The sequence below is a fragment of the Mustela nigripes genome, chromosome 7 (assembly GCF_022355385.1).
Source record: "Mustela nigripes isolate SB6536 chromosome 7, MUSNIG.SB6536, whole genome shotgun sequence".
NCBI classification, from domain to species: domain Eukaryota; kingdom Metazoa; phylum Chordata; class Mammalia; order Carnivora; family Mustelidae; genus Mustela; species Mustela nigripes.
The window spans coordinates 140321559-140340434 of record NC_081563.1 but is presented as its reverse complement, the minus strand read 5'-3'; the positions used below and the strand labels follow the sequence as shown (position 1 = coordinate 140340434).

Genomic DNA, 18876 nt, shown 5'->3' with positions numbered 1-18876 from the left:
TGCGTGCACGTACCCCCTGCGAGCGGGACCTGTGCCCCCCCCCCCCGCACCCCCCCCCCCCCGGACCCCTCGGAATCAGGCGTAGCCGTTCGCCTCCCCTCGGAGTTGTGCTGGCCCCGGGGCTGGCCCTAAGCCGTCCGGGCGGAGCCGCTCCGCTGTGCGGCCGTGGACGGCTGCCGCGGGTGTGCGTGTCGTGACTGCGCGCGCACCCGTCTGCGGGGGCCCCGGTGTGCGGGCTCGGGCCCTCGGCGCCCAGATTGCGGAGCCGCGGCTCGGGCCCGGGTTCCGGGCCAGGCTCGGCCGCCGCCGCCGCCAGACGCTGAACGTGGCGGGGAGGGCGGAGGTGCAGCCCCTGGAAGGCGAGTTGCGGGGATAAGTAAATGCGGGCGGCGGGCGGACGCCGGAGCTGGCTCTCGAGTGTGTCGCGGGCTCGGTGCCGGTCGGACGGCCTGTGCGCCTGCCCCGAGTGGACACGCGTCTCCGTGCACCTCCGCTCCTCCCGCCGCGCGACCGCCCCGGCCTTCCGAGCCCCTCGCGAGGAGCCCTGGAGCCGACACATCCCTCCGGCCTGCTGCGGCCTCCGTGGGGCTCCTCGCTCCCCCCATTCCCAGCCGAGCGGCTTTCAGGGCCGCCTCCGGTGGCCCCGGGCGGCCAGAGTCCGGGCCGCAGCGGGAAGGGGGAGACCCTGCCTGGTTGGGGCGGGGGGTCTAGGGAAGCAAGCGCGTGTTTGAGGGCGAGAGCTCTGGAGAGCGCGTGAACGGGGAGGGGTGAGTCCGTAAGCTGAGGGAGGAGAAAGGGGAAATGGTTGAGGGGCCGGTCTGGCCATTGACCCTGGGCCCCGGTGGACAGACCCTCCCAGGAGCAGGCAGGACGCTCCTCTCCTGCCTCCTCCCTCCCCGCGGGGAAGATCACGTCCTTATTTCCTTGCCTCGGAGGCCCCTCCAGACGTCTGGACCCCCTAACGGTGCCCAGAGTCACTTGTCCTTGAAGCCGTGCGCAGGTGTGCGAGGTCGCCCCTTACCCGGGCAGACACCCTTTGCATACGCAGACCTGCGCGCCGCCGACACACCTCGGAGCTCCCGGAGCGCGCCCGGCTCTCAGGGCTCACGGGCAGGTGCCTCGCCGCGCAGACTCGCCGGGCGCGGGGACCGGCTCAGGCGCGGGGCCAGCTGGGGCGGGGCAGCGGCGCGCGTTCCCCGCCGGCCACACCGGCCGCCTTGCGCCCGCCGAGGGGCGTGTGCTCGGGCCCGGAATCCTTGGGCCCCATGTTCACGGAGCTGAGGACCAAGCTGAGCCCCCCGCGAGGCCGCGCCGGGGCTGTGCGTGCCGGCTTCGGGGAGCGCCGGGATGTGGACGGTGAGCAGGGCTGGACCAGGGCGCGGGAATATCGTGGGTTGGGGCCTCGGGAACCGAGAGGGGCGGGGGCGGGATCTGGCAGACTCCAAGCTGCGGCTTGGCGTGGGGTGGGGGGCGCGTCCTGGCCGAACGGGCTCCCTGGTGTCTTTGTCTTGAGGTGGGGGGGGGTGGCCTCAGGCCTTGGGGATCAGCACATCCTTGGCTAGCTCTTGCAGTGGGGCCGCGAGAGGGTCGAGGCCGCAGCCGGGCTTGGGCGCCCCCGCCCCATTTTATGCTGGAATTCTGACGTTGGGACTAGGAGGGACGGAAGGACACGCCGGCAGACGGCAGACGGAAAGAGGGAGATCCGACTCCAAGCACCGGCAGGGAATGGGCGGGGCCCGGCTGGACCTGGACAGGTGAAACGCGCGCGGCGGCGTCCCACTGGTTCGCCCAGAGCTTCACGCTCCTGCCTTGGCCCGGACCCGCTCCGCGAGGCCCTGCGATGTGAGGCCAAGTGGCTCAGGAACCTGTGCCCTGAAAGATGCCAGCTTAGAATAAGTCTTTTCCTACGATTTTAGAAGCCACATCCGGGCAGCGACCACACCAGCCGCACCTACTGTTTGACCCAGGACCTCAAATTTAGAGTCACCCGCGCTCCTTCAATTCCCTGAGGTTGCTAGAAAGAAGAGGGGTGCTAAGTCCAAGAAATCTTAGGGGGTAAGGGGGGGTAATGCGTTTTCCCCATTACTGAGACCTCCTGGGCACATCCCCAAACCCTGCCCTCAATTGGGGCTTTGGGGTGTGTCCATGGAGGGGGGGGTTGTCTCTCATTGTACGGCTGAGAGCCAGTGAGGCCAGGGCCCTGGCCAGGAACCTGCTTCTGCCTGCTGAAGGTTCTACGGAACCTAGATACCATAGAGATGAAAGCAAGCCTGCACTTGTCTTCCACCCTCTGCCAGGCTCTGCTGACTGGTGGACACCACACAGAGCCCTTCTCCAACCACCCATCCATCCACAATGTTTCTGGACACCTCCCGCCTGCCAAGACCTGTGCAGGGGCTGGGAAGTGACCATTCAGGTGTCTGTCCTCCTGGGACCCGTGTGAGCGCCATGCACAGGAATGATGCGAAAACTGCAACTTGAGGAGTATCAAGAAGTTTGTGTGGGAAGAGAGGGCCAAGGTGTCACTGTGGCTCCCCGAGCCTGCGGTTGGGCCCTGCACCCCTGCACAGAGCAGCCCGTGCCCACTGGACACCCACCATGCACAGAAGCCGTCCTGGGCCAAGGGCCCTGTGGCCAGGAGAAGAGCAGGAATCTTGGCTGCCGGCTTGCCCAGAGTTCATTCAGGCTCCTCGTGGATGGGTTGGCAGATGAGCACAGCAGGGCAGGAGCCGAGCCTCAGACGCCAGGTGTGGCCGCAGAGACTGGTTCCATGGTGATGGGCAGGCAGCGTACTCAGACGGTCACCATCATGCAGGATCTCCTGGGACATAGGAGCCTGGTCTGGTTCCCTGACCCTTATCTGGTTCAGCCTGTGTCAGCCGAAAGCAAGGGTGACATGAGGCCTGTCTCAGGATAGCCCCTCACCAGGCTGTGGGTCTTGCGCTCCCTGATAGGCACACTGGCTCTGTAATCGCAGCCGAATCCAGCCCACTCCTCAGAATATGGGCGATGCACTCGGACGAGGAAAGAGGCTCCTAGTTTGTGGTGTTCGGACTGCGTGCGGTACTAAAGACACCTCTTGCACGCTTCCTTTCCACCTTTGGGGGCTTGGGACCCTCTAATTGAGAAAGTGGCTCTCCTCTGTTGGAGGGTGTGTTGAGCGGGGAGCTGGTGTGCAGAGAGGTGATTGTCTGGCTCTGCCCCAACCGCTCTGATCAGGCACCCATGCTCTGCAGCCGCTGCCCATTTGAGCTTCTGCCGAACCCTCCTGGAACACACGGTATCTGCTGAGAGCATCCCCTGCCACCTGCCTCGGACGCCAGGCACCAGCCTCACGTGGCATGATTCCCGTAGCCAGAGGGCCGCCGGTGGCCGGCCAGTCAAGCTCCTGCAGCAGCCGGGCGCGGAAGCCCCCCAGGTACCCACCCACCATACCCACCTCAGCCCCTGCCTTTCCCACCCCCTCACCGCAGCTGCTGCCCGTCTCGTCCACAGGCCCGGCTGTACTCCGACCACTACGGCCTGTACCACACAAGCCCCTCCCTGGGTGGCCTGACAAGGCCTGTGGTCCTGTGGAGTCAGCAGGATGTGTGCAAGTGGCTCAAGAAGCACTGTCCCCACAACTACCTCGTCTATGTGGAGGCCTTCTCCCAGCATGCCATCACAGGTGCCCTTAAGGGCTGGGGAGGGGAGGCAGCCCTTGTTCCCGCTCCCCTCTGTTTCCTGCGGGGCCAACCCCTCCTTCTAGGGCTGTCCCTTCTCCCCGGTGTGTTCCTCTATTCTCCTGGCTTCCCTCCGCCCTGGCCCCCGCCTGCCTTCCTGGTGCCTCTCCGCCTCCTTCCCTGTCTCTTTCTGTGTCTCCTTCTCCGTCCTCGTCCTCGGGTCTGTCTGGGTCCTCCTCCCCTTTCTCTCTGCCCCTCCGACGCTGACCTTGGCTCGCTCTCAGGCCGGGCACTGCTGCGGCTGAACGGGGAGAAGCTGCAGCGGATGGGGCTGGCGCAGGAGGCCCAGCGGCAAGAGGTGCTGCAGCAGCTGCTGCGTCTGCAGGTGCGCGAGGAGGGGCGGAGCCTGCAGCTGCTCAGCCAAGGTCAGTGGGGGGGGGGGGGCAGAGAGACGCGGAGGGGGAGGCCCTCTGTGCGCCAGGTGGGCTGACCTGGGTGGGGGGAGGGAGCAGCTGTAGGACGCCAGCAAGAGCCGTCCTGTGCCCAGGGCAGAGGGGAGGTGCCAGCGATCTGCACCTCTCCTCACCCCCATCCACCCCATAGCCTCCTTCGGAAACACGTCCTAGCCGCTGCCTGAGGCTCGAACCCCAGACCCCAGCACTGTGACCAGAGCCTGTGGCAAGGGCGATGCAGAGCTGGCCCACAGCCCCTCTCGGACCCCGCCAGAGGCGCCAGGGGCTGAGCCCAGCCCAGTGGACAGGTGGGACCAGGATTGCCATCTCTGGTTGTACATTCTGGGCTGTGAGCAGGTGGGGGCTGCTTGGGTGTGGTCCTTCCTGGGAACCTGAGCCCAAATCCACCCTTTGTGCTGCTGGCAGCATGCGGGGGAGCTACCTGGAGCCAGAGCAGGGTCTGGTGACCCCCCCCAGCCCCCCAGGGAGTCTATTATTTATATTCCCCTAACCCACACCCATGCCTGTGCCCCTATTGCCTGCTGAGTCACACTTCCTTTGGGCATCCTGCCCTCCCCCAGGGCGAGAGGTCTGTCTGTCTGCCCATTTGTCTAGTTCTACACCCTAACCCAGCACCTAGAGGATTGCCGGCACAAGGGGGATAAACTGGAGGCTCCCTCTGGCGCGTGCCCCCCATCCAGATAGCAGCAGCTGCTGCTGCCAAGAAGGCCCCCTCGTGATTTCTGAGACCGTCACCACACCCCTGTCCACTCCCAGGAACCGAAGTGAGAGAGGTTGGGGACTGCTTAGGCGCCTGGAACCTTACTCAGCACCACGAGGGCCCCACAGCTGGGACTGGGCTCAGCTGGGTTGCGGCCTTAGGTTTGGGAACCCGCCTCCCGTTCCTCCCACATTTGGGAGCATGTGTATTCTCACTGCTCCGATCCCAGGAAAATCCGAATTCACAGAAGAGACAGTCCTGAGGCCTGCATCCCCCACACCCACCCACCAGAGACCCAGCCAGCGCCTGAGCCACTACTCCATGGGCCAGGGGGCCCATGGTTTGGGCCTGGTGCCGTCCAGAGAGGTACAGGGAGGGTGGTCCTGACAGTCCCCCACCCTCTGGCTCCTTTGCCTTCCCCCGCCCTCAGGAACTCTGAAAATCTCGGGGACACATGAGGCTGAGCCCCCAGCCTCTTCTCTGTGCCCTGAGCTGGCCTCCAGGTGGGAGGCTGGTTCGTGCAGGCCCTGAGTGGAATCTGGACGACTGGCCTGGTGCCCTCCATCCTGTAGGCCCATCCAGGAAGCCCCCGTGTCCTGTCTGGCCACCCTGATTGTCCCAGCCCACCCTGTGCCATCACAACGTTGTGTTTCCCGAGGGCCTTGCCTATCCCCGCCCCCACCTTCTTCTTCCTTTGTCTTGCCCCCACGCCCCATGCTCTTGTCTTGTCTTCTTTGTTTTGCGCTTTTTTATATTCTGATAAAAAGACCAGAAATAAACCCGGTTCTCAAGTGCCCCAAGTGTGTGTTCGGCTCCAGCCAGCTGGGTGTTTGAGAGTGGGAAGAACCCTGGGAGGGAGCGGGAGGGGCCCTGGTTGGCTTTGGGGCAGGAAGTGCCCAGGGCCCAGTTCAGGTCCCTCCGCAGGGCCACTAGGGGGCAGTGGTGTCGCATCTTGACCAGGCACCTGTTGACCTCAGGACCAGGTGGGGAGGAGAGGCAGAGGCTGGAACCCTGGGCTCGGCCTTGCGGACTGCACCCAGACACCCGGACACAGGTGCGTTACTTTCCCGAGGCCGCCAGAACAAAGGACCACAACCGGGAAGCTTCTCCCAGCGGAAACGGATTCTGTTCCGGCCACGCAGGCCACTGGTCTGAAACCCACCAGGGTCACACTGCCTCCTGGAGCACAGGGTGGAGCCTTCCTCACCTCTCCCAGCTTCTGGCGGCTGCCCCAGGGATTCCTGGGCTCTGGCGTGTCACTGCAGCCCAGCCTCTGTGCTCACGTCCCCTTCTGCCTCTGTCAAATCTCCCTCCCCCGGGGAGACCTGTCACGGGATTTAAGGCCCACCTGGACAATCCAGGACGGTCTTCTCACCTCAAGACCCTTCCCTTCAGCAGATCTGCAAAGACCTGCTTTTCCAAATAAGGTCATATTCATGGGTTCCAGGGATGTGACATGGCAACCTTCCAGGGTCCCCATTAAGCGCCCTGCACAGGGTAACGCTCTGACATAAGAAACGGGTCCCAACACCCCCGACACAGGTATCCGCACAGCAACCAGACACGCGGTAACAGAGAGGCATACACTGACCCCTGGAGTCTGGACACAGAAACACAGGGACGCCGGTGTCCAGAACCACAGGACGCCCTGATGCAGTGACCCCCTAACGTACAAAACACACTCGGAGCACAGCACACAGTGCCCTACATCCAGACACGCTGTGGCCTAGACACACCTGCTAAGACACAGGAGTCCCCCCTGCCCCCGCACATGTCTTGCGTCTGGTCATCCAGATACTAACATACTAACAGGCGTCCTTCTCTCCTAGTGCAGGACACACAGACATACCCTGACATCAGGTGTCCACAAAGGACACAGCCCAGCACATGTGGTCACTCAGACACACACCTACTACTGGGCATGGTTACACACGTGGCTGTGCAGACTTACTCGGGGAAAGGTGACAAGAAAGCTATCTGCATCTCCTGCGCGAACTGACCCCTCCCCAAATCCTGCATGTCCTGCCCCCAGTGTGGGCATGCTCAGTAAGGGAAGGACGGCCCTCCCTCTTCCTCCTGGGGTCACATGGGCCTTTCTCTGGCTCTGATTTTCCAGGAAGGTCCAACCTCCTGAGTCCTCCACAGAGGGCCCCACCCCTCTCTCCGGGAGCACTCTGTGCTGGCCACTAGGGAAGCAAGAGTCCTGTGAGGAGAGGCAGAGCCTAATCTGACCTTTTGTGCTCTGCCCCCTAGCAATGCACCCAACCTGTTCCAGGGCAGACAGGGGTGAAGTGGGGATTGGAATAGGGGGTGGGAGACACTTGGAGAAGGCAGTGCACACTGTAACCATGTCCCACCTAGTACCTCTTCCCCTGCTCCGTTTTTTCCCAACTCCTGGTAGGGTTGGGGCCCCATTTCCCCCAGACCCGATACCGGGGTGCCCTCCCAGGCCTGGGTTCTGGGGCCCTGCGGAGCAAAGCACAACTGATCTAGGCTCACCACCACCGGAAGCACACGGAGGCTGCTCCAATGGTCAGTAGCCCCAATAGGGTCCATGGCCTCAAACTGCCTAGCACTGCTAGGAACCGGGCGGTGCCCTGACTGTGGCCACAGACAGAGGTGGTCACGGGGCTCGCTGGAAGACCCCCCAGATCCTGCTCTGCAGTCGCAGGGCTCCCAAGGGCCAGGGGTTCGGCTCCCAGAGGACGGTGGTCTCCATGGCTGCAGCTTCCCAGAGCCAGCACCTAGAGGCATCTGCTCGCTTCAGTCCGGGTACGCTGGGCTTTGGGCAGTTCCCAACACCCCTGTAGTGCCTCAGTTTACCCCACTGTCTGAAAACCGTCCCCTGCCCTACGGGGCGGCATAACTGGCCACTTGGCACTGGAGCCGCAGCCGACCACGGCCCCCGAGCTGGGGGCCGGGGGCCGGGGGCCGGGGAGGGGTCGGCCGACCGGCCCCCTCCCTCCCCGTCGTTCCTCCCCGTCGCGGAGCGGCCGCACGGATACCGCGAGAGTTCGCCCCCTCCCCCCCCACAGTAAAACTGTCAAAGGTGGGAGGGGCGGGAGCGCGCATGTGCGCAGCGCGGCGCGCAGCCTGCGCCGCCCGGACCCCGCGCCCCGCGCCCAGCGCCCCGGCCCCGGCCCCCGCCCCGGCCGCCGTCCCGCTGGGCGCCGCAGGTAAGCCCCCGGCCGCGCCCCGGGCCGGACCCCGGGGCAGCCCTCGCTCGGCCGCGTTCCCGACCCTGACCCCCCCGCACAGGCGGGGGGGGGGGGGTGCCGGGCCCGGAGCCCCCGCCCGCCGCCCACCGCCCCCTGCGGCGCCCGGACACCCCCGCCCCACCCCCCCCCCCCCCCGCCCAGCGCCGCGCCCCGCGCCGGCGCCGCGCTCCTGCCTCCTCCTTCTCCAGAAAAAGTCGCCATTTTGGTTCACTGCCTTCGCCCCCCCTCGCCCCCCCGGGCCCGCGATCGGACCCTTTCGGGGCCAGGCCGGAGCCCCGCACCCGGGCCGCAGGTGACAGGTGGGTGGCAGGGCCGGCCTCCAGGTGTGCGTTCCCTGGCCAGCCTCATCCGTGCGCCCAGCCTGGGCCGCGGTCCTGCCGCCGGCGTTGCTTGGGGCGCCCCCTCCCCCTGCGAGGGTCCCACCTCGGCGACCCTGTCCGGCCCGGAGGCAGGGTGCAATCCCTTTTCCTCCTGTTGTTCAAGTGACAGGTCTTGGGTAGAAAGAGGGTGTCTGTCTCCTGGGGCAGCCCTGGTCCCAGCCCCCCAACTCTGAATTCTCCCCCCAAGCTGGAAACTGGAAAGTGGGTTCTTGGCAGGCGCCCACACCCCAGGCTGCTGGAGTCCTCAGGGGCTGGGGTGATCGGAGGCTGGCAGGTGTCCTTTACAAGTCTCCGTGTGAGGACTTAAGAGAACTTTGCTTAGGGCCGGGAGACCCGTACCTCCACCCAGGGTTAGGAGGTGGCGGGCAGTGACTGCCCTTACCTTGACCTCAGCCTCTAGGCCTGGAGTGCTTTCCCATCTTCTCTGGGAACTGCCAGAGGAGGGACCCCCATCCACGCAACTGTCCCCAACCCCCTTCCTGTGGCTTTGGGTGTCCCTGTGGGAGGATCGAGTAGGACCTAAGCTCAGAGTCCCTCCCCCTAGCTCTCAGGGTATGTGGTCCCCCAGCAAAACAGGCCTATGGAGGCCCAGCCTTGGGCAGTGGGGTGTTCGCTGTGGCCAAAGGTTGGCGGTCTCTGGAGGAGTGGTACTGGTGGGCCTGTAGGTGGGGGCCAGGGAGGCTTTTAAGTGGGGAGGTGGGATGGAGGTCAGCCAGGGAGGGGGTTGGCTGAGGGGTTCCTGTTGGAGACAAGGTTGAGAAGAGGGTCCGTGGGATGGCTTGGCTGGCATGGGGACCAGACCTGGGTGCTTACAGGGTGCTCTGTCCTTGATCTGCCCCACACGCCCCTTGGGAAGTCGCTGATTGAGGGAGTAGGCTAGGGGTCCTCAATGCCCATCTTGGCCATTTTCCATCTGTGTCCTGCAAAGAAGCATTGGGGGGTGCCCCCCAGGTGGGGAGGCATTGCCTCCGGTCTGGGTGAGGCTGTGGAGGAAGGTGTCCAGGGTCCTCAGCCAGCACAGCATTTGGGCCCGCGGCCGTACTGGAGTCATACTTGGCTCTTCACCTCTTTCCTCCTGAACCTTCCACCTCTGTAGGGACCACCCCTCGTCCAGTAGCAGGTGTGATCCTTGGCACTCTCTGGGACTGTGTGTCTGGGGACAAGGGAAGTCTGTGGGAGCTGATGAGGGTCAGGGTTAGATGCTTCCAGGCTGATTGTGCCTCCTGCTTAATATGGGGGGACCTCATCTGGGCAGCCCCTCCCCTAAACCAGAAGCCTCCACCATCTGCTTTCCCATGTGGCCAAATACACAGACGGGCAGGCACTGCTCTCCTGAGCCACAGAGGGGCCTGTCTGGGGGCGGTGCTCAGGGCCAGCCCATTTCAAGTCCTGACCCGGGCCTGGTAGGCCTCACGAGTCTGTCCACTTGCTGTGCAGAGATGACTGATCCCTTCTGCGTTGGAGGAGGCCGCCGGCTCCCAGGGTCCACCAGGAGTGGACCTGGGAAGGATGGAGGTCGAAATGAGGTCCGACTTCCTGTGCTCCATGACCCACCAAAGTTGGGTAAGAGGGGTCAGGCCAAGGTCAAGTCTAGGCGATCACAGGCAGCCAGTCCTGGGTGTGGGATCCCTCACTGGCTCCCAGCTCCCCAGTGGTCCAGCTCCTGGGTACTCAGCTGAGCTGCCTGGGCACCTGAGGGCCTTCCCAGGGTGGGGGTAGCCTGGGCCTCTAAATTCTTGTCCTAGGATGACCACAATCTCCCACTCCCCATGCTTCACAATGGGAGAAGCAGGGCTTACTCCAGGCCTGACCAGCCCCTTGGGTGGCAGGCAAGGCTGTGGGAAGCACAGCTTCCAGATCTTGGCACATAATGTGTTGCAGGGATGCCGGTGGCCCGGGGTGGGCAGACAGTGTCCAGCCAGGCCCCACTGTGCTTTGACCCGGGAAGTCCAGCCAGTGACAGGACCGAAGGGAAGAAGAAGGGGCGTCCGAAAGCTGAGAACCAGGCCCTCCGAGACATTCCCGTGAGCTCCCTGAAGGCCGGGTGGGACTCGTGCTGGGATCCGCCTCACACAGCTTGCCGTGCATCCAGCCCCACGCCCTCCCCACCTGCGGCAGAGGGGCCCTCCATGCTTTAAGGCTTCATGGTGTGGCCTGGGACCTAGTGGACCATGTCCATGGGGCTTTGAGAGCTGGCCCAGTAAACCGTAGCTGCTCGGAGTGGCCTGAATCTCGCTGCGGTCCTGAGCTGGAGGGGCTCCTGCCGCCTGTCTGCCCTGCAGGCCTGGGGAGGGTGCTGGGTCTGGGGCTTGGCTTGGTAGAGGCCCAGCTGGCTGAAGGGTCAGCAGACTCGCCTTTTCCATGCCCAGCTCTCCCTGATGAACCAGTGGAAAGACGAATTCAAGGCACACTCGAGAGTGAAGTGTCCGAACTCCGGCTGCTGGCTGGAATTCCCCAGCATCTACGGGCTCAAGTACCACTACCAGCGGTGCCAAGGGGTAAGGGGCCATGGGGCAGGCAGGAGGAGGAGGCCTGGAACCCGCCCTGCCTGCGTAGGGTGCAGTAGCCTCCGGCCGCCCCCATGCCTACGTAGGGTGTGTGTGGGCAGTAGCCTCCGGCCGCCCCCATGCCTGCCCTTTTTCTTCAGGGCGCCATCCCAGAAAGGCTGACCTTTCCCTGCCCCTTCTGCGAGGCCGCCTTCACCTCCAAGACCCAGCTGGAGAAGCACCGCATTTGGAACCACACGGACCGACCCTTGCCTGCGCCCAAGCCTGGGCCAGTGAGCCGGCCAGTCACCATCAGCCGGCCCGTTGGGGTCAGCAAGCCAATTGGAGTGAGCAAACCTGTCACTATTGGCAAACCTGTGGGTGTCAGCAAACCCATCGGCATCAGCAAGCCGGTGACCGTCAGTAGGCCTGTGCCGGTCACCAAGCCGGTGACGGTCAGCAGGCCTGTGCCGGTCACCAAGGCTGTCACGGTCAGCAGGCCTGTGCCGGTCACCAAGGCTGTCACGGTCAGCAGGCCTGTGCCGGTCCCCAAGCCAGTGACTCTCAATAAGCCAGTGTCAGTCACCAAATCCGTGCCGGTGACCAAACCGGTGACCATCAACAAACCGGTGCCAATGACAAAGCTTGTGACGGTTACAAAACCTGTGCCAGTCACGAAGCCAGTGACGGTCAGCAGGCCCATTGTGGTCAGTAAGCCCGTGACGGTCAGCCGGCCCATTGCCATCAGCAGACACACACCACCTTGCAAAATGGTGCTGCTCACCAAGTCTGAGAACAGAGCTCGAGCCACCGGGAGGAGCAGTGGTAAGAAAAGGTACGGGCTCTCCTCCTGGGTTGGAGGTGGCACCAGGGCCCAAAGGGGGCCCTCCTGCCCCTCACCAGCCCCGCTCCCTGCAGGGCCGCGGACAGCCCGGACATGTGCCCCATTCTGCCGAAGCAGGCGAGGCCGGAGAACGGAGAGTCCGGCGCCTCCACCGCGGGCCACAGCTCAGCCTGCCCCCTGAGCACAGACCCCGGCGGTGGCCCCCTCTCTCTGGGCAGCAGGCTCTTGGGGAGCAAGGAAGCCCCGAGGGCCCCGGGCCCCATGTCCCCACCTGAAGAGGGAGCGGAACGCACAAAGCACAGTAAGAGGAGAGCCGGGGGGCAGGGGCTGGTTAGGGCGGCCATCGACTGGCCCAGGCCTCCCGATGGTTATTTGACCAGAACCTTGGCCCCTGTCTTCTCTCCCCCGAGTCAGGAAGGAAACAGAAAACGCCCAAGAAGTTTACGGGGGAGCAGCCATCCATCTCAGGGACCTTCGGACTCAAAGGTAGGGCCATGGCCAGTTGGGCTTCTGGGCCTGGGTGCACACACAAGTGTGACTGCACCTGTGGCTCACAGTTGCCCTCTCCTGTGTGTGCGCACGCAGGCCTAGCCAAGGCAGAGGACAAATCCCGCATGCACCGTGTCAAGAAGCAGGAGGGGCCGGGCCCTGAGGACGTGCGGAAGAAGGTGCTGGCTCCCGCTAGCACTGTCGGCAAGGACGCGCCGGCCCCCGCGGCCCACGCAGCTCCAGGTCGGGGGGCTGCCGGGAGGCGGGGCCCAGGACAGATCTCGACTCTGGGGCAGATCCTGGACCCCAGGGACTGGGGGCTGAGCATGGACCGTGGGTCCTGTGCTTGGCATCCAGGGCATCCGGGAGCCCCCACCAGTCCCTGAGGCCCTGGCCCTGCCCCACAGGTGGCCCTGAGGAGCAGTGGCAGCGGGCCATCCACGAACGGGGGGAGGCCGTCTGCCCCACCTGCAGCGTGGTCACCCGAAAGACCCTCGTGGGGCTCAAGAAGCACATGGAAGTGTGTCAGAAGGTAAGGCCACCCCGGGGTCCCGGGCGGGGGGCGCTCAGAGTGCATGTCTCATGGCAGGGACGTGTCTGCAGCTGCAGGACGCTCTCAAGTGTCAGCACTGCCGGAAACAGTTCAAGTCGAAGGCCGGCCTCAACTACCACACCATGGCCGAGCACAGCGCCAAGGTACACCCGGGCCCGCCGATCCCCGGCCCCCACGTCCGTCCCAGCCCACCCCCTGCCCCCGCCCCTGCCTGCTGGCTGCTCATCACCACGGGGCCACAGAGCTCAGTGGTCCCCGTGCCTGACCGTGGGCATCGGTGGCCCTGACCCCCGGGGCAGGGACTGGGGCCCTGGGGGGAGGATATTAAGGCTGGGCCTGCCCCCCAGCCCTCGGACGCCGAGGCCTCGGAGGGGAGCGAGCAGGAGGAGCGTGAGCGGTTGCGCAAGGTGCTGAAGCAGATGGGGAGGCTGCGCTGCCCCCAGGAGGTCAGTCGGACAGCGGGGGTGGGGCGCATGTGTGGGCCGAGGCCCAGCCTCTCTGGCTGCTTACCCTCACCCGACCCCAGGGCTGCGGGGCTGCCTTCTCCAGCCTCATGGGCTACCAGTACCACCAGCGACGCTGCGGGAAGCCGCCCTGTGAGGTGGACAGCCCCTCCTTTCCTTGTACCCACTGCGGAAAGACCTACCGCTCCAAGGCTGGACACGATTACCACATGCGCTCAGAGCACACGGCCCCGGTGAGCAGCCCCCGGTTGACTCCTCCCTTGCGGGGGCGGCAGCGTGCATGAGAACTTGTGAGCCTGGGACCACGGGGCCTCTGTGTTTGCCACACGTGGCCCATAGGCCCCGTGGCTCACCCCAGCCTCCCTGCGCTACAGCCACCTGAGGAGCCTGAGGACAAGCCCCCTGAGACGGAGGACTTGCTGGGGGTTGAGCGGACCCCCAGCGGCCGTGTCCGCCGCACGTCCGCCCAGGTGGCCGTGTTCCACCTGCAGGAGATCGCGGAGGACGAACTGGCTCGGGACTGGACCAAGCGGCGGGTGAAGGATGATCTGGTACCCGAGACTGCCCGGGTGAGCGGCCGCCAGGCCCCCAACCCCCGTCTCTGAGCAGGACGTGACGGAGCTCCGGGTCCCCTGTGACAGCCTTGCCCGTGATCTGGGGCATTGACCGACTGTCCAGGTTGAAGTCTCCCATTTGTGGAGGGCACAGTTGAGGTCCTCAGAACAGCTTGGGTATCTGGGCCAGCTCTGGGCTGGCCCTCGGGGACCCCCGTCCCCGGCGTGCGGGGCTCACCGCAGTGCACACCTGTGTTTACAGCTCAACTACACTCGGCCCGGCCTCCCCACGCTCAACCCCCAGCTGCTAGAGGCGTGGAAGAATGAAGTCAAGGAGAAAGGTCATGTGAACTGCCCCAATGATGTGAGTTGGGGCAGGCTGGTGGGGTAGGGACACTGGGACTCGAGGACGAAGAGCCCAGGTGTGGCCCCGGGTAGAGGCCCTCCACGGTGGCTTACCTCTGGTCCCTGGGCCCCTGCAGGGTCCTTCGGAGGAGAAGTCCTACCTGCCCATACCCGCAGATTCCTGGGGTCAAGCCCCGTGCTTCCCCATGCGCTGCCCCGTGTCCCCTGGGCAAGGGGTGCATGTGTGCTTGTGTGGGGGCATCTGCTGGGAGACCCTCTCCCATGGTTGCCTCCTGTCCCCAGTGCTGCGAAGCCATCTACTCCAGTGTGTCCGGACTTAAGGCCCATCTCGCCAGCTGCAGCAAGGTCAGTTCCAGGCCCTTTCTCAGGGTGATGGGGTGCTCGGCACTCCCAGCCAGCCCCTAGAGGTCCCCCCACCTTGTGAGTGTGACCCTGCCCCCACGGGGCAGCCGCCGCTGCCTCCTTCGGGAGCCCAGGGACTGGCCAGTGCCTGATGGCCAACCTGGCCCAGGGTTCTCCAGCCCGGTCCGTGAGTCAGTCCACTCCCAGTTGTTCTGCCCACAGGGGCTCCATGTCTGTCAAGGTGTAATGGGCACCTTGACCTGGGCTTGAGGCGAGGGGCCCTCAGGCAAAGGCTGCAACCCCTCCCTGGGGCACCTGCCTCTTCCCAGACGCTCTACATCCCTTCCCTTCCCGTAGTGGGGGCGACTCCAGGGTCCCTGAAGCTCTCTGGAGCTTCTGGTCTTCAGGGGTTGGGGGCGGGGTCCAATCTCTGGGGGGCCGGCCTGTCCTTGCCTTGCAGGGAGACCACCTGGTGGGGAAGTACTGCTGTCTGTTGTGTCCGAAGGAGTTCAGCTCTGAGAGTGGCGTCAAGTACCACATTCTCAAGACCCACGCGGAGGTGGGATGGGCCGTAGCCCTGCAGTGCCTACAGGGCCTGGGCGAGGCTGGGAGGGGGTGGAGGTGGCAGCCCGGGTTGAGAGGGGGCTCCCGGCTTCCCTGGAGGAGCAGAGAAGCTTGGGTGCCCCTCCCCCGGCAGCCCGGGCAGGAGGTGCCCCTTTGGGCGGGAGCTGTGCCGCCCAGCCACCCTAGCGCCGCGGCCTGCCCTGCCCCAGGGCTCGGCACCCTCCTGTCGCAGGGTCTGCATTCATGCTGTTTCTCCTTCCAGAACTGGTTTCGGACTTCGGCAGACCCACTTCCCAAACACAGGAGCCAGGACTCGCTGGCGCCCAAGAAGGAGGAGAAGAAGAGTCTGGCGGGCGGGAAGAAGCGAGGCCGAAAGCCCAAGGAGCGGACCCCGGAGGAGCCCGCACCCAAGATGCCCCCCCGTCGGGATGACTGGCCCCCAGGAGGCAGAGACAAGGGGGCCCGGGGCTCCACTGGCCGGAAGGTGGGAGCCAGCAAGGCTCCTGAGAAGTGAGCATGGTGGCTGGCCGGCGGGTGGGGCCTGGTCCCCTCACTGGGTGCCAAGCCCACTCTGTTGAGGGTGGGGGTAGCCAGCTCCAGCACCTCCTGTCCTCCTGTTCTCCACCCCCCACCCCTGCCTATTCATCTGTCCGGCGGAGGCAGCCAGTCCCTCTCCTTCCTGAAGGTGGCCCTTCCCCTGTGCAGGCTGCGTAGGGCACACATGGGCAGGTTCCTCGAGGGATGGCCCGCGGCGGCGGCAGACGTGCGATAGCGGGGAGGCTGGAGGGGTGTTCGTGGGCCTGGCGGAGCCGGGGGCCCTGGGGGGCAGGAGGAGGGTCCGCAGCTCAGGCCCAGGGCCACGGGGCAGCGCGGGGCGGGCAGATGGCCTTCACCACGGGAGCTCTGTTCCCATCTGCTTTTTCAGGCCCAGGCCTTGGGGGTCATCGGAGACCCGTGGCTCTGGGCTGATGAGGGCACCTGAGCAGGCTCCCCTCTCTACCCGACACTGGACCCCGGGACCCCCAGCTACCTCCCAGGACAGACCCTGAGTCTGGCTGCTACCGTGCTGACCTGACGGCTTGCCCCAGGGTGGCCTCCCTTGTCCTCCTGCCTCTGGTCCCTCCGCTCTGTTCTCTACCTCTCCGGCTCCCTCCCCCGCAACCCTTTGCTGTGCTCAGGCCCCGGTGCTGCTGGCCCCTGTCTGTCTTGGTGGGTGGAGGCGGCCCCCTTAATGGAGGGGACTCTCTGCCATCCCGGCTTCATGGGTGCTCCCTGCCTGGGGCGAGGGGGGGTTCTGGTCTGACCTGCGGGACCGCATGGGCAACGGGTGAGGGGGCCACGTGGGGCACAGCTTTGCCTCCACTCTCCAGCTTCGCCAACACCACTGGTCTAGGTTGGGGCAGTCCAGTGGGTTAGGGATGGGCCAGTCTAAGCTCTGAGGTCAGTCTGGGGCCCACAGGCATGTGGGGTGTGGAAGTGGGGCCAGTTTTGAGGAGTGATCCCTGCGGGAATCAGCCTTCTGTCTGCTGGTCTGGGTTGGCTTGTGGCTCCCGTGGGAGTCCCGTTCCCCATTTTTTACCTGCCCTTTTGTTTCTGGTTGTGTGGTCTTTTGATATGAGAGCTGAAGGCCAGGGAAAGAACTCGGCCAAGGTCATGTTGTGTTGGCGGCAGCTCTGCAGCTCTTGTGTTGGGCCCCAGAGGGGATGGCGAGGTCTGCCGGTTGACCGGGGTTCAGGCTGGAGTTCAGGGCACCCAGAGTTGGTGGCCACACTGCCTCTGGTTTCCTCCCTGGGCCCCACCTTCCAACTTTGGCATCGTAGGGAGGAGGAAGGTACTCAGAGCCACTGGGTTTAGACAAGAAGCTGTTTCCCACTGGGGGGTGGGGGTGGGCTGAGGGCTCGGTCTGGCCGATCCTGGACGATGTGAATTTTGATATTTGCCCGTGTGCGTGTGTCTCCTGGGTGTAGTGGATGCCAGTCTTGTTGCTTAAGTAACAACCTTTTTTTTAATTCTGTTTTTTATACAAAAACACAACAATCTGACATTTTGGTGCTAAGGGTTTCCTGGTGCCGACGGTAAATCTGGGGGCTAAGGGGGTGTCTCTCCTCTGCTCAGGGAGGCAGTGCTTACTGGGCACCTCTCTGCCCCCCCGACCCCCAGCTCCTGTCCTCACCTAGATCCAGGAGAGGAGGAGCTCCCAGTCGGGCTCAGCTCTCCTAGCTCTGCAGTAGGGAAACAGGTTCCAGGGGACCTTTGGGGTCCATCGTGCTGCCTGTGTCCAGCTTCTTCCTGTGGCCCAAAGGCTCTGACTTGGGCAACCCTGGCCTGATGTGCTAGGGAGGGGGTGTAGAGACATGAACTAACCCCCAATCACACTCACCTTGATTTGATTAAAGGGCGAGGTCTGGGCTGGCAGGTGTGATCAGTGTCAAAGGTCAGGGGCGGGCAGCTTGGGCAGGGCTTTGAATTGCGTGGGCAGAAGGGTTTTCTTTCCCGTGTACCTGGGTGTCACGATGGCATACAGCTGGTGGGGGCAGAGGTGGGGTTAGGCAGCCACTGCAGGGGCAGCCTGGGGCAGGGAAGGAGGTACAGGTGCTGCCAGGAGCCCCAGGTGCGTTTTGTCCTTGTCACCAATGGCTGGAGGAGGTTGGACCTCAACATCTATGCTGGGGACAGCCGCCCACCCCAGCCTCTCAGGTACTTGGCCCTTGGGGAGTGGGGGGCTGGTTTTTTGCTAGGGGGTGAGTTTCCAGGTCACCCCCTGGGTCCACAGATGGGCCCTGGTTTGGGAACCCAGCTGTGCCACGTGGGAGGAGGTGGGGTCCTGGGTAACTTGATGTTTAGCACTTTAACCCCCTTCTTTGTCTTTAAAGTGGGTGTGGGGAGCTGCTGCCAAATGTGGCTGTTGGGTTGGACCCCTCTCCCTTCTTCCTTTCCTGCTTCCTAAGCTCGGGCTAGCGGCAGTGGTGAGCTGGTCCACAGAGCCCGCCTCCAAAAGGGGCAGAGCCCTGGGGGGGGGCGGGCGGCGCTCAGCAGCCTTGATTGACACCTTCAGTGAGAGGGGCTGGAGCGGCAGCTCCCACCCCCCACCCCCGGGCATGGTGGGCATGGACCCTGCCCAAAACTGAAGCCCAGGGCACAATGCCAGGTCCCTTTCTGAAGATCTACCTCTGGCCCAGCCCACCCCCTCCCCACCCTGCCCTGAGAACAGGAAGGGGCTGACACTTAACACAGAAGCAGGGTGCACGTTTGTTTGCTTGTGCAAAGGCAGATGAGGGTGTATTCCTGGCGTGACCAGTGGCCCGCCCAGCCGTGGCCCCCGTCCTGTCCCTCTGGATCAGAAGGGAGAGAACGGGGGCACCCTGGCCCGTGGAGGGCAGGGCTGTCCCGGCGTGTCCAGGTCGGTGGGCCCCAGGTGGCTTGCCCTGGAGGCCTGGGGTTCAGGGGGCCTGGCCCGCGCCTCTGGCCCGACAGCCACACATCCCTGTGTTTTGGGTTTCTTGATGCCAGTTCTCCGTACATAAGTGCATTTTGAAAGAGAGGTTCCAGCTATCACTTGTAACCATATATATACATATATATTCTATCTACAAAGTGTTTATTTGCAAGATGTTTTGACGGTGAGCTCGGGCCCTGCCCGCCTTGTGACCATCTTGTCCCCGGTCCTCGTCCCCGCCTCCCCGGCCCCGAGTGGTGCGGGGGTGGGCCACCAACTGTATGTATTAAATATGACTGTATCAAATAAATGTTTATTGACTTTTTTCCAGAGGCTTTGTGCGGC

The 18876-nt window shown here is 64.4% G+C and overlaps 2 protein-coding genes across 5 annotated transcripts; both read left to right on the top strand.

The window, feature by feature from the left end:
- Positions 1–1177: 1177 nt before the first annotated feature.
- On the top strand, positions 1178–5629 carry SAMD10 (sterile alpha motif domain containing 10). 3 transcript variants are annotated; one of them, XR_009405528.1, is made up of 6 exons: positions 1178–1356; positions 3237–3418; positions 3496–3667; positions 3947–4087; positions 4266–4422; positions 5266–5629. XR_009405528.1 is itself a non-coding variant. In XM_059407478.1 (5 exons), the coding sequence occupies exons 1-5, from the start codon at positions 1266–1268 to the stop codon at positions 4326–4328; spliced, it is 609 nt and encodes a 202-aa protein (XP_059263461.1). In that variant the 5' UTR covers positions 1178–1265; the 3' UTR covers positions 4329–5629. The 3 variants fall into 3 exon arrangements, 2 of the variants coding, with proteins under 2 accessions (XP_059263461.1, XP_059263459.1); XM_059407478.1 differs by having other exon boundaries at positions 3947–4047; positions 4266–5629; XM_059407476.1 differs by having other exon boundaries at positions 4266–5629.
- Positions 5630–7956: 2327 nt separating this feature from the next.
- Positions 7957–18861, top strand: ZNF512B (zinc finger protein 512B). Of its 2 annotated transcripts, none has more exons than XM_059407466.1 (17): positions 7957–8011; positions 9871–9996; positions 10315–10457; positions 10803–10931; positions 11081–11754; positions 11838–12064; positions 12178–12249; positions 12349–12495; positions 12660–12784; positions 12856–12948; positions 13153–13251; positions 13332–13502; positions 13644–13838; positions 14086–14187; positions 14472–14534; positions 14992–15090; positions 15358–18861. In XM_059407466.1, the coding sequence occupies exons 2-17, from the start codon at positions 9873–9875 to the stop codon at positions 15607–15609; spliced, it is 2715 nt and encodes a 904-aa protein (XP_059263449.1). In that variant the 5' UTR covers positions 7957–8011; positions 9871–9872; the 3' UTR covers positions 15610–18861. The 2 variants fall into 2 exon arrangements, with proteins under 2 accessions (XP_059263449.1, XP_059263448.1); XM_059407465.1 differs by lacking the exon at positions 7957–8011 and adding an exon at positions 8282–8352.
- The last annotated feature ends 15 nt before the right edge of the window (positions 18862–18876 follow it).

Excerpts from the sequence above, each read along its gene's own strand:
- SAMD10 (XM_059407478.1), top strand. The coding sequence starts at position 1,266 with ATGTTCACGGAGCTGAGGACCAAGCTGAGCCCCCCGCGAGGCCGCGCC. Across the intron at positions 3,668-3,946 it reads CTCCCAGCATGCCATCACAG|GCCGGGCACTGCTGCGGCTG; the intron begins GTGCCCTTAAGG and ends GCTCGCTCTCAG. Across the intron at positions 4,048-4,265 it reads AGCAGCTGCTGCGTCTGCAG|CCTCCTTCGGAAACACGTCC; the intron begins GTGCGCGAGGAG and ends TCCACCCCATAG.
- ZNF512B (XM_059407466.1), top strand. The coding sequence starts at position 9,873 with ATGACTGATCCCTTCTGCGTTGGAGGAGGCCGCCGGCTCCCAGGGTCC. Across the intron at positions 9,997-10,314 it reads CCATGACCCACCAAAGTTGG|GGATGCCGGTGGCCCGGGGT; the intron begins GTAAGAGGGGTC and ends AATGTGTTGCAG. Across the intron at positions 10,932-11,080 it reads ACTACCAGCGGTGCCAAGGG|GGCGCCATCCCAGAAAGGCT; the intron begins GTAAGGGGCCAT and ends CTTTTTCTTCAG.